This window comes from Podarcis gaigeae, assembly GCF_964106915.1.
Source record: "Podarcis gaigeae genome assembly, chromosome: 11".
Classification (NCBI taxonomy): domain Eukaryota; kingdom Metazoa; phylum Chordata; class Lepidosauria; order Squamata; family Lacertidae; genus Podarcis; species Podarcis gaigeae.
This window is the reverse complement of record NC_139687.1, coordinates 38,386,712-38,400,302: the sequence shown is the minus strand read 5'-3', so window position 1 is coordinate 38,400,302 and position 13,591 is coordinate 38,386,712. Positions and strand designations below refer to the sequence as shown.

The 13,591-nt window shown below is 43.4% G+C and overlaps 1 protein-coding gene across 22 annotated transcripts in view; it reads left to right on the top strand.

Annotated features, from left to right (window-relative positions):
- MAST4 (microtubule associated serine/threonine kinase family member 4) overlaps positions 1 to 12,405 on the top strand; it is a 210,853-nt gene extending 198,448 nt beyond the window's left edge. For all 22 annotated transcript variants that reach the window (XM_083703393.1, XM_083703394.1, XM_083703391.1 and 19 more), the window contains 3 exons: positions 2,318 to 2,454; positions 4,873 to 5,054; positions 6,291 to 12,405. In XM_083703393.1, coding sequence (XP_083559519.1) covers positions 2,318 to 2,454; positions 4,873 to 5,054; positions 6,291 to 10,054 — 4,083 coding nt within the window. In that variant the 3' untranslated portion in view covers positions 10,055 to 12,405. The remainder of the gene's footprint in view (positions 1 to 2,317; positions 2,455 to 4,872; positions 5,055 to 6,290) is intronic.
- Positions 12,406 to 13,591: the final 1,186 nt, after the last annotated feature.

The window sequence follows — 13,591 nt, the reverse complement described above, 5'->3', positions numbered from 1 at the left end:
TCAATTGCACTCTAGTCCTTTCCATGTTTCTATCAAGTGCATCCTGTATATAACTCTATTTTTGTCATTTAGAAAGGCTAGGTGATTCAAGGCATGCTGCAACAAATTCACTGAGGGTTTTTAATTTTTTTATTTTAAAGGGTAGTATGAGGACCTGGCCTCTCCAGTTTTGTCACCATGTACAACTTTGATAGCCATTCTTTTCAGTAATTGTCTTAGTTACTTGCAGCAAATAGATTACTCAGATGCAGCATCAATCCAGCAGGTGGTGAAAGAGAACGGGCCTATATATATACTTGAGCATGCGACTAATTCTCTCTCTCCTCCCTTTTAACACTCTGCTCTCCAAATAAGTGAATATGTCCTGCTGTGTTACTAGTGTATAGTCTATATTACCCAGAAAGCACATCAGCATATTTGGGTCTGCCACTGCTTGGATTCTAAGCTTATAGGCAGGGTTCTTCATATATAATAGGCACTTGCTTTCCTTCTGTCAGTTTCTTAGTACTGGTCATCCATCAAGGCAAGCAAAGCAGTTTCACTTCCAGATTTGGGCTAGAATCCAGATTGACATGGATCTAGATGATCAGTTTGATTTGACAGTGCTTGGAGGTGACCCAGAACCACTTGTTCCAACACTTTGCCTAACATTAGAAACTAGCCAGGTGTTGATAAAATCCTTTGTGGTCCAAAGAGAATTATTTCAGAAGTGGTCTTACAACCACTTCCTTCAAGGTGGCTAGAACTACATTCTTTCCTAACAAAGCATTTATAACCTCCTAAACTCAGCTTGAAGGGACGCAGTGGCACTGTGGTCTAAACCACTGAGCCTAGGGCTTGCCGATCAGAAGGTTGGCGGTTCAAATCCCCGCGATGGGGTGAGATCCCGTTTCTCGGTCCCAGCTCCTGCCCACCTAGCAGTTCAAAAGCACGTAAAAGTGCAAGTAGATAAATAGGTACCACTCCAGCGGGAAGGTAAACGCCGTTTCCGTGCACTGCTCTGGTTCGCCAGAAGCGGCTTAGTCATGCTGGCCACATGACCCGGAAGCTGTCTGCGGACAAACACCAGCTCCCTAGGCCGGTAAAGTGAGATGAGCGTGCAACCCCAGAGTCGTCCGCAACTGGACTTAACACTCAGAGGTCCCTTTACCTTTAAACTCAGCTTGAACAGTGCCTTCCTGGTAAATGTGGTAAGCCCTGAAAAATCAAGCTCACAAGTGAATCCACATCTTAAAATTGTAACAATTGAAACTCAAGCCACAAAACCAAGCTACACTGTTCAATGGACTCTGGATTGACTCATTTAAAAAGTGGCATATAGCTCAGGGGTGAATGCAAGCAGTATTGGCCTTTCATTATCAAATGAACTACACAACCCTGCCACCTCATGGATGTAATTGAGCAGTTCTGGTAGCACTCTGAAAGCAAAATTGTACAGAGCCTAATGCATGTCCGCAGTGGTGCATCTGACATTGGAGCCAGAGTTCTGCTGAAGCCAAATGTTTTCAGCCAGTAGCCATTCAGTGACAATCGCAGGATTCAGTCCTTTTTAGCTTGATTGGTCCATGAAGAAGACATGCATTGCTTTCCCCCCAAAACAAAATGCTAAACTATAAACAGTTGAGCATGTTTGAAAAATACAAAGAGCTTGGCCATGCCCAGTGGAATTTGACTTTTTATCTTTGAAGAGCAGATCCTCACCACCACCACCAGCCTCCTCAGTTTCAAAAGAGATTTGTCACGCAGCAAGTGGGACTGCTGTACAAGTTCAAAGCTCCCTTTGTTGTCTGCTGCCGGTTGTGCTGTTGTTTGGATCTTGGCCACCACTTTTCAGTTCTGCTCATGATCTCTTAGAGTTCTGCAGCTGACTTCACTTGTAATGTAAAACTTAAGTGGAAGCTAACAGCAGAAAGAAGAATTGCTCACTCTACAGATCTGGACTAGGAATTGCCTAGCTCAGTGAAATCACGGGCTCAGTGTTGTATTAATAAGCAGTAGTAGTTGTTGACCTATGACCTACTCTTCCACATATGAACTCCACTATATATTACCACATCATCCAGATTATAACGTGGTGCTGTCAAAGTGGAGGGGTGATGAAAATGTTCCCTCAAAAAGCCCCGGAAGCAAGGACTGGTATAATAAGAGGATGACTCGGGTAGGTGGGACCAGTAAAGATCAATGATTGCTGGTGGTATTGATGTAAGTGGAAACTTTCTTCCTAACTATGTAATGGTGTGCATCTCCTGATCTGCTGTTCTGTTTGGAAGAAAATGGTTCGGTAACAACTTACGCCTTGAAAATTCTTACTTGACAGAGTGGCAATAAAGTGTCAATTACTACAACAGCCTTTGAGAATACTTCAATAAAAACAGGACCAGCTAGAAGAAATAGCTATAGGGGCCGAATGGTTAGACGGAGTAAGAAAACAAAAAAGAAGGAGAGTTTGGAAAGGTAAGTTGTGGTTGCTTAATACAGAATAAATTGAAGTTTGTTCTCTTTGCTATTAAGAGGGAAATGTTGCGGTCCCAGTCGCACCCCCCCCCCAATGCATGGCTACAGCTAGTGTATAATGAACAAACTCAGGCAGACAACATTCTGCAATTTTTTTGATTCCAGATGTAGGTGGATTTTGGCTCAGGCATTGTATGTATATCCACTTCAGCATCCTGCCAGGGGGCTAAAACTTTTCAGGGTTGCACCCAAAGATTATGGCCTCCGCAAGATGCCAGTCTACTGTGAAGGCCATCCTAAGGCTGCCTTTGGAAGCTCTATGGCCTGTCTGCCCCACAATCGGCTTCTGGAAAGAGATTTCCACCAGGACCCCTCTAGCAGGGTACCTGGAATATGCCACTGGTTCTGATCCAGTTGGTGCACCAATTCACCCTAAATCTTGATGAGTAGCATTCCACCCAATGCCTTAACTGCCGAACTTTTTTGCTATGGGTGAGGGAAAACTTGCAAACAAGACCAATCTGTTTGCAGTCAAATTCCTCCCTGGCTCCGAATATGGCAACCATTGGTAACCATAGCAAGGTTAGGTAATACAAAAAGCAAAACGTGGTTAAAACAAGCAACCAAGAAAGCAAAATATGGTTAGATTGATAGTAACACCAAGTGGCCTAGAATGCAAAACAAGAAAATTACAGTAGCATAAGAGGGAGGGAGGGAGGGTTTGCCAACTGTGTTGGATGTGCCCGGTGCAGTTGGCTTTTATTCATCGCTGGTGGACTGGCATGGAAACCTCTGGCTCAGGGTCCACCAGCAAGGATCTGCCTGCTTAGGGACCCCTGCTTGGCTGATTCAAAACTGGGGTTTTGGCAGGCAGTCCTGCCTTGCAATGCAGCAATCCGGGGTGGATTTTAACAGCTACCTGACCGCCCTACGATAGTGGCAGACCCGCAAGGGACTGCACCCGCCACCCACACAGAATAGGGTAAGAGGTCATTTCATTTCAAATATGAAGGCAAGTCCAGTGGTCCAATCAAGTTTAATAGTAAGTCAAACCCAGTAGTTCAGTCCAGGTTGTTGCTGCCAGTTCCAAGAGAGGGCAAGGCAAAACTGCTCAGGATTCTGAAGAGTTACCTGTTCCAAGTGTTGACTAGAACTCCTGTTGTCTCAGCAGCATCCTGAAGTCTTATTAGCAAGATACCTCCTATTAGTGCCTTTCCCCTTGAGAAGCTGTCTGTTCATTCAAAGCAGGGTGGGCATCCTCCAGCCAGTGGGCCAAGCTTGGCCTGCCAGATATTCAGATTCATCTCATGTGGCAGTTTTCCTATAGCACGTCTCTCTACCTGTCCCAAACCTGTTGTCAGTGCACAACTGGGAGCCTTAAAGTATGCTTCTAATCGTGTACTGGCAAGGGAAAGCAGTCTTTGGCTCTCCCACCCATCAGCTGATAGGCAGTATAGCCAATGCCTGCAGGGAATTTGCTCAGGCAGCCAGTGCCAACAGAAAGCATCTCTTCTGTGCAGCATTTCCTACCTGACAGCCAAAGAGAACTGAAAACCGTTTTTACCACTTTGCACAGTGGTTCCCAAGCAACCAACAGCTAGCTAGTTGTCAGGTGGGAATCACTGCACAAGGGATTTTTTTTTAACTTAAGAGATCAATAAATTACAAAACAAACTAACCATACATTTCCTTAAATAATATGGATAGATCAGTCAAAACGAGAAAGATGCATAATTTTTCAGACATTATAATTATGTCATACAAATGACATGTCACATGAGTTGTCCTGACCACCACCTCAAAGTTGACCCACAGGGTGGGGCCAGATAAGGACCCGGCCCACAGAATCGAAAAGGTTCTCAACCCCTGATGTAAAGAGTACTGTTCTGTAACCAGTGGCTCCTGTGGCATGAAGGTGGGGTTGTGGCCAGAGAACATGACACTGCCTCTAATTAGAACCTTACAATTGTACATTGTTCTGTTTGTATTGTGAAACTGCACTGAAATATTTCATAGGAAGTGATTCATAAATGAAATGAAACTGTGATGAGTTTTTCAGATCTTAAAATTTGGGGGTTGGGTTTATTTTCAAATTCTGTTGTCACCTGCAACAGTGACAACTTTTTTTCTTTTAATTTATTGTTTAAATAAATATTTTTTCATTAAAAGCCACATGGTACAAATCAGAGCTCTACTCCACATTTCTAATACCACAAGATCTGAGTTTGTAGAGTTTACACAACTGCAGTTCTAAAACTTTGGTTGCAGTGTTGTCTAAAACTTTGGTAGTCGTATAATGTTTTTTCACTCCTTGTGGGTAAATGGAATGTTGTTATCGCTGAGATGGTACTATGGCACCCTGCTTTTGCCGTGTTGTTGGGAGCGTGTTTTACAGAAGAGCTTTTGTCTTCACATTAGGAGAAGATCTCTCTTCAAAAAGCTGGCTAAGCAGCCTTCGCCCCTCCTTCATACTAGTCGGAGTTTCTCCTGCCTGAACCGATCCCTCTCATCAGGGGAGAGCTTACCTGGTTCTCCAACTCACAGCTTGTCTCCCCGCTCACCAACACCCAGCCTCCGCTCCACCCCCGATTTCCCCTCAGGTGAGTATGGATGTCAGGGACTCAGCAGAGGAGGAATGGTGGAGACTGCCTCCCTAGCCTGACCCAGAGAAGAAGAAGACAGTTCAGAATTACAGCAGGGGTTTGAGGGAGAATACAGCTCAGAGACAGATGAGAGGAAAAGCTGGGAAATAATGGGTGAGGAGAGGGAGGAAGAAGCAGCACCAGGGGGACGACAGCTGACGGAGACAGTGTCTTTAGAAAGCATTTCAGACCCCTCTTTACCAGAACCCAGCGAGCATTGAAAGTAGGAGAGCAAAGAGCTCAAAGGCAGAGGGTACTTTTCAGCATGAGAGAGAGGGAAGGGGTGGAGACTCACTCAGAACAACGCCATTATTCCAAGAGGCTGCATTCCCAAGCCTCTCTCTGTGAATACTGAATAAAAAGCAGATGGTAAGGACTTTTCCTTGTCTTATCTGTTCCTGTCAAGCTGCCGTTAAGGTTGGTTCCTCTGATGCCTGACAATAGATACCCACTGAAAGGAAAGCGGGATTATCTAATGAAACCCAAGAGCCAACTGTGGCTGCACTCAGATGCTCACACACGAGCAGGCTTTCACAGCCACTTCAATGTACTGGGCAGCTTTGTTGCATCTTCAGCAAATGAAGAGCTTAACTTTCCAAAAGAAAAAGGCCGAAACAGAACAACCAACTTTGAGAATTCCTGTGAATTCTTGAACTAGAGGAAATATAAAAAAATATAAAAATGTAAAAAAAAATCTTAAGCCAACAAATATTGCTGCAGTGCAGTTTTCATTATGTCATCTATTCTATATTTCTTTTTTTGCTTCACTTCTCAGAGCATGTTTCAGACGGCCTCTGGGTTGATGCTGTCCCTCAGTAGTCGAAAACCCCAGCTAATCACACTATTAAAAGTTTCTGAAAGAGCTGCTTATATTACTCAGCCATATATAGAGAGTGGCTTGTATTCACTCTGTATTCATATCAGCTCAGGCGGCTAGTATTACACCATATAGTAGAGTCCTCTTAGAAAATTCGGAAAGTAGGCCAAGTTCAGTTAATTTAAACTTCAAGGGGAAATGCAGGCAAGGAGGATGAAAAAGCTATAGAGATTTGACCTTTGAAAGCCAGTAATTTTCAAGCCATATTGGGTTTGATTATTATTTTCTTATTGTCTGTATAGAAACAACATCTTTTACAGCTTCTTAACAAGCATTGATCGAAGTTTCTAGTGCAGTTCTATTTGTTTGTCTTCCAGGTACAAATTCTTCTCAGAGTAGCTCTCCAAGTTCAAGTGCACCCAATTCTCCAGCTGGTTCTGGGCATATTAGGCCCAGCACACTTCATGGTTTGGGGCCCAAGCTTGGTGGGCAAAGATACCGGTCAGGAAGACGCAAATCAGCTGGCAGTATTCCTCTCTCTCCTTTGGCACGGACTCCTTCTCCAACACCTCAGCCAACATCTCCTCAGCGGTCTCCATCACCTTTACTGGGGCATTCAATTGGAAACACAAAAATAGCTCAGGCTTTCCCTACAAAAATGCACTCTCCTCCCACTATTGTCAGACACATAGTTAGGCCTAAGAGTGCAGAACCACCAAGGTCTCCTTTGCTCAAGAGGGTTCAGTCAGAAGAGAAACTTGCCCCTTCTTATGGCACTGACAAGAAACACTTGTGCTCTCGCAAGCACAGCCTGGAAGTAACTCAGGAAGAAGTTAATAGAGAGGTATCTCAACGGGATACAACCCTTCAGAGCCTGGAGGAGAATGTTTCTGATGTGCCATCACTCACACGAGTGAGACCTGCTGAACAAGGCTGCCTGAAACGTCCCATTTCCAGGAAGTTGGGCAGGCAAGAATCTGTTGATGAGCTGGATAAAGAAAAATTAAAGGTTAAGATAGTTGTGAAGAAGCAAGATCTGGCAGAGAAACAGGAATATTTGCAGAAAGCAAGCACTGTACATGAAATTTGTGGTGAATCAGAAAACCCAGTTGCCTCGTGCTTAGAAGAGAGAGATGGCAAAAAAGCATTTCAGAAAGCTTTGGAAAGATCAAACCACTTTGAAGCTAAAATTGCAGCTCTGGAGACAGAGCCAGTAGGTGGCATGCTAAAAGACACCCTTCAGAAGAATGCAAGCATGAGATCAAATGATTGCACTGCTTTGGATGCGCACACACCATGTCATGGGCCTCCACTTAATGAGCTCAGTCATTTGTCTTATGACTTCAAAAGAATCCCCCCTCCATGTACATTGCAAAATGTTCTGCCTCACTCATCTGACAAGATGCCGAATGGGAAAGGAGAAAATGTAGATAAAACTGCACCGACAAAAGAACCTGTCAAATTTGAAAGATTAGATAGTAAGCTTGCAAATATTGATTATCTCCGGAAGAAAATGTCCTTTGAAGAAAAAGATGACAACTCCTGTCCAGTGCTAAAGTCCAAACTGACACCAAGTGTACATGAATGCCATCAGCTGAGTGCAGTCAGACCTATAAACATGCTGCAAGATTCCACCTCGGTGACTGAAAGCCGATCATTTATTAGCAGTGCTCATGCCACTCAGATTAACTCTGTTCCTTTCATTCCTCTCAAAGGACTGACTGGCCGAACAGAAGCTGGTGTGGAGAAATCAGCCTTGATTTCCACAGAGTCACCTGTCCGAAAGAGTCCTTCAGAATATAAGTTAGAAGGGAGGTCTGTGTCTTGCTTGAAGCCAATTGAAGGAACCTTAGATATTGCTTTAATTTCTGGGCCACAAACTTCAAAGACAGAAGTGTCTTCATGTGCAGTTGCAGGGGGCCAAAATGCCAAAAACGATGGCCAACCACTCATCTGCCAAGGAGGCATCAGTGTAAAGGTTGAGCCGTCTTGTCAGAAAGTGCAGCCGCCAGCCTTTCAACAATCCAGTCCTTATGAATCTAATCTACTAAAGTTCCAGTCTCCAAAGCCAAATAAAAGTACTCCGAGCTCAGCAGCAATGCCTGTGACCATTGAACAGCAGTCAGAAAAGACACTTTCCAATTTCAGTGCTAAATGTGACCCCTCTGTAAAGGTGTTTAATCAGAAGAAAGAGGTTATTCAGCTTTCTGCACATGAGGCTAAATCCAGCAGTTCCCAAAACCAGAGTTCCACCTTGACAAGTTGCAAATCTGCCCATGCACAGGGAAATCCTGAGAAAGCCAAACGGAAAGAGAAGAAAACCTACAAAGAAGGACCAGACAACCACACAAGGCCTCCACCAAGTGATAGCATCCTTCCAGAGAAGCCTAAGGCAGTTGAGGTTTCTCCATCAAAGAAATCTGTTACAGACGTATCACCAAATCAGGATGCAAAACGCATTCAGAGGTATTCCTTTGATTCAGCTGCTCAGCAGCAGATACGTGGAATAGCAAAAGTACAAATAGCAAGCTCGAAAACAAAGTTCAAAGATGCGCTCAAGCCATCGGTGAAAGAGGATGATAACACCACTAGAGACTATTCAGCAAATGAGTTGGGCCTGCAGAAAGCAAGTGGTTGTTCCAAGCCTGAAGCATCACTTCTGGCTGGTGTAACCGTGCAAACGGACCAGGGGGAAAAAGAACAGAAGCAGCCCCAAAATGCGGAGCCTCCAGCTGGTAACAAAGAGTCCAGCATTGCTTCTAGGCAACAAGGTAGCAATTCTGATCTTCCTGCTGCAAAAGAATTATTAAACAGGCCCTGTGTAGTGGATGCTCCTGGTTGCTGCAGCATTAAAGATAATATGAGACCTGCAACACACATGGAAAATAGCACTGTTAAATCTAGACCAGTTCCTGACACTTGTTTCTCGAAACTGAAACATTCTGAAAAACAGACACAAAAGCAAATGGCTACAAATGTAAAAGAAAAAGAAACTGGCCCTCATGCTTTGGCCGGCTCTGTGAAGGAGGGGAAAAACATCAATAAGGCTGCACTGGATTCTTTTTCACACCCTCCAAGCTCTCGGAGAAAGCTAAATAATGAGCAAATACAGGCAGAAAGGCATCTGGTCATAGAATGTGGGTCAGAACCCTCAATCCACATCAATAGCACCTTGCCTGAAAAACAGCTTAAATCCTCCAATAAAAAGCAGGCAGCAGCAGCAGCCCCAGATGGCGCTAAGCATTTTCAGAGGCAAGAGATGGCAAGTTTAAACGATCCTGTTGATCAAAAGCCATTCAGTATACGTACCAAGCAGAGCACGCCTCCCAAGACATCGTCAGCTGTAAAAGAGGGCTCCTTGTTGAGCAAACCGGCCGACAAGAGCTCGAACATTCAGGCCACCTCTGCGGAAATGCAACCTGAAGGGGGGAAATGCACCGATGCACTTTATTTTCAAACTGACCATGGGAAGCCAGATCCTAACCTTTCCCTTCTTAGCTGTGATGCCAGAGGAAAAGCAGCAGAAAAGGCAGTCACGGGTGCGAAGAACTTTCAAGACACTAAAGGAAAAGGGCACGTGAATCAAAAGCAGCTATCCGAGGGGAGCAAGCAGCATGCTGCAAAACATTCCTCCACCCCTGCTTTGCAGAGTTCATGTCGCGCAGCTTCAAAGCAGCTTGAATTCCCACCCAGCTTCCCTGAATCTAGGCCAGAAGCCCCTGTTCTGCCTTCAGCAAAGGCTAGCCTGGGGTCCCCCGAGCCACTTGCACTGAGCAGCAGGGAAGTGAAAAAGCAAGCCAGCTCTTCCTCAGCAGACGGCAGGGCAGAAATGACTAAAAGTGTTTCCCTGTTGGGCTTGCACTATACTCCGTCCCCTGTGGAAGAGAACATTCCCACTTCAGACTTGGCGGGGAAGCACAAAAGCCAAGAGAGGTCTCACTCTGCTGTGGACATGAAGGGGAAAGACCCCGGTCTGCCTCAGTCTTCTGCCGCGAGAAAACCGAATGTAGGTAAAGATTTGCCAAAGTCAGGGACTCCAGCTGACTCTCCCAATGCACTTTCAGCCGACAAAGACTCTGCCCGGCCGAGGCGAGGAAAAGACACCTCCCGAAGCAGCCCTCACAAAAAACCCTCCCAATAGCAAGACGTGCAAATAGGACTGCTTAGTTGAAAACCTAGTGTCTTGTCTTACCTTCAGCACTGTGTAGTATTTTCTTGCAGAAAAAAATATTCAGCGCCACTTAAGCAGGGTGTGTAAAGAAAGGACTCGTTTCCTTCCCCCCTCAAAATTCCTTCCCAAATGTAACCGGTTAAACTGTTACCATATTGTATTTGTACAAAAATACTTTTACAATTTGAGAGACAGGTTGTGGGTGGGTGGGATGACAAATTATCTGTAAATACTTACTAGTGTGTATCGTTTAGAATGTAGTGTCTCTACTTTGCTGCTGATTGCATTGTTTACTGTATCTTTTTAATGATAGTTGCTTTGCCACTAAGTTTGCCATAATTTAAGAAGAAGCAGAATTACTAAAACTTGGGCCTAGACAAAACCCACAAATATATATTGGTCTGAAGGGAGAGGAAAGACGCTCTATTCTTTCCTTATTCAAAAAGCTGTGCACAACTCTAAAATAGAAGAAGTGATAAATCTAATGATTTTCAGTGAATTTAGAATTGTATTTAAGAGCTAGCAAGGTATTATGGTATTATTGTAGTGAGCTAACTTTGCCAGTTAAAACTGGAGCTCTTCAGTACACAATTTCTGCCTCTTCTGTAGACTATGTGCATGACTGGGAAAGAGAGGTTTCCATTATCATGGGTACACCATCCCATTCACAATATAGTTTTCTGGTAATATGAAATTGCCCTGTGTTCTTTCATCTCACCCTGGGCTTTAGACTAAAATACCTTTGTGAGCTTAGTTCCTGCTGCCTTGATTCATCCTACATTTATTTCTGTCCAGGCCTTTCTGGTGTGAAGAACATACAGATGTGCATGGCATAAAGTGTTGAAACAATTTTCATGTACACAAATGAATCATCTTTGTCATGATAGGTAGATTTGAGCATTTAGCAGTTCAGCTTTCTTTTCTATTTTATGACAAAAGTGGTGAAGTAAGGGGAGGCGTTTTTCAGCATTGTATCTAGATGATATATCAAACACCTGATAACATTTTAATACCTAGCTGGGGCCTTATGTTGTAGATTAATCTTGCTGTTTTTAGCAAGTCATCCTAGGTTTAACATTCTTCTTGAAGTACATTAAGTAGCTCTATACATTTCATATTGTGATCTTTATTTGTATGCAAAAGAAGTAAATGTATTTTTTTTAATGAAAAAGGCATTCTTTTGTAGAAAAAAGGGGGCTGTTGGAGCTTTTTGGTGCTAGAATGTTGGTGTTCTTTTTACTTTTTGCTAAGCCTTATTTGAATTTTGTGTATAGTGGAATATGTCGAATTTGTCTGATTAAATTTGGAGGGAAAGTATTTGGTTTTTTGGAAACATGTACAGCAACACTCCAGAAAGATTATCACAGATAAGTATGCTAAAATGACTGGGATCCACAAGACAATTGTGCTTTTCTTCTTCTATATTTCCTTGCAAAAGCTCATTTAATGCTGACCCTCCTTCAGGGCATTCCCCCCCCCCCGCTCCCCGCACAACATTTCCCTAGCTATATTTACCCAAGCATAACCCAATTATGAATTGGCTGCTTGTAAGGTATTTACAAGTATGCTAAATGCATTTTCTTGAGAAAAATGAGTAAACCAATTGGGATTTTCTTCGTTTTTGAAATCCTTTGTTAAGAAAATAAAATTATCAGCAAGTCCCTGTAATTTTCCATACAGTGATGGAATATTCTTTTCCTTTCCACGTGCTCATGAATTATTAAAATCAACTGGGGGGAAACATTTTGAAGTGAGTGGTTCTAGCATTTATAGCCTATATCTGTGCTTTGGGGGTTGAAATAATTAAACACTAATGCACTCCAAAATCATGACATTTCTATCTGGGAGTTATCCCATAGTTTACATTTGCTTGCAAGTTAAAAACCTTCCACTTGTTTCCCTTAAAGCACACCTAGCTCTCTTGTTTACAAATGTATCTTTTTATGTATATTTTGTATAGTGCTTTATCACTTCGGCCAAATACTTCCCGCCTATTTTAGAAATGTAGAGGCACCTAAGCTTGCATTCATGTAGTTTCCTTGTTCTTGATGTTTACCTTACAGTGAACTGTTAGAGATCCCCTTTAGTGTGTACTCTTTTGTCAGTCTATGTGTTGGTTGTATATTAGAATGACCCTTTGTAGTTCTTCCTACTGTAGATTATCAAATTATTAAAAAAAAAAAAGTTAGGATCTGTGCAATAAAGTGTTTGCAGTCTTATTTTCTTTAAGAAATCCACATGGATGACCTAACCTTTGGGTATTGAATAAAATTATTTATACTTATGAAGAACATTAAAATAAAACTGAGCATGAAAGGGAATTGAGTCTGTTTCTTGAACTGGCTTCCTTGAATTTTCACTAAATCTAGGTCTACAAATGCACAAGCTGAAAAGGAAGGAGGAGTCCATACAACATAGTCTTTTGTTCCACTGATAAAACATATTCCCTTCTCATGTCAATTGCATAAGAGGAGATTGCCGATAGCCAGAGGCTGCTGTTGGGCAACAGCCCCCTGCGTCCCAGGCCCCCCACCATGTTCACACATTAAGCAGGGGAAAGCATACATGCATGGGCTTTCCACACTTTCTGGGTTCCAGAACACTTGGGAAAACTGGTGCATGTAGAAGTGGTGACACAGAGACTTTTCCCTGTAGACAGCCACACCTAACTGCACAACCTCGGGGCAAGGCTAGCAGTGAAACCCCACAGTCCCCTTCTCTGTGTGAAAAGGGTATAAATGACCAAATAACCTAGTGACAAGGGGCCACAAAAAAGTGTGTGTTTTTTTCTGTTTGGATGCCAGATGATGGTTTTGGCTATATAAAAATTGCCACTATTGTTTTGACATTTCTGAGTTTCCTTTCCTATTACGTGCTTGAAGTAACATTTAGTATAAATAACACAAAGTGGTATGTGTATAATGGGCTAGAATGCTTAATATCAGGACACTTGTTTTGCTCTGCCCTCATAAACCATTTTTGAACCCTCAACGGGGTGGGGGTGAACGGCTGCGGTTTGCTGCGGTGCCCCCACAGTATGCCTAAATATAGAAGAATAACATAGCAACCACAGCAAACTGGGATAAAGCAAGCAGACTTGCAGGACTGCAGACTGAATTCCTCTATCGGACAAAGAACCGTGGACATGTAGAGTGAGATGCGGAGGGCAGGGCAGGAGGAGACAGAGACTCAGCATGGCCTCTACTAAAGCAGCAACAAAGCGCGCGGGGGGGGGGGGAGAAAATGGAAGAAGAGAGATAAAGAGGTCCATGAGGGGCCCTATCGCCAGCAGGGGAGGGGAGGAAGAGTGATGGAGTAGCAACTCAAGTACAACCGTCTCTTGTCCTGGCCCTACTTGGCAGGGTAAAATGGGAAGGGTTTAACTCCCTTTGTGCAGCAAATAAATAGATGGATCTAGGTAGGTCCTGGAATAAAACACATATGGCTGCCACACCACATCCAGTTTAGCCCTTATTTGTGTGTGTAATATTTACCCTCTTTAACCCT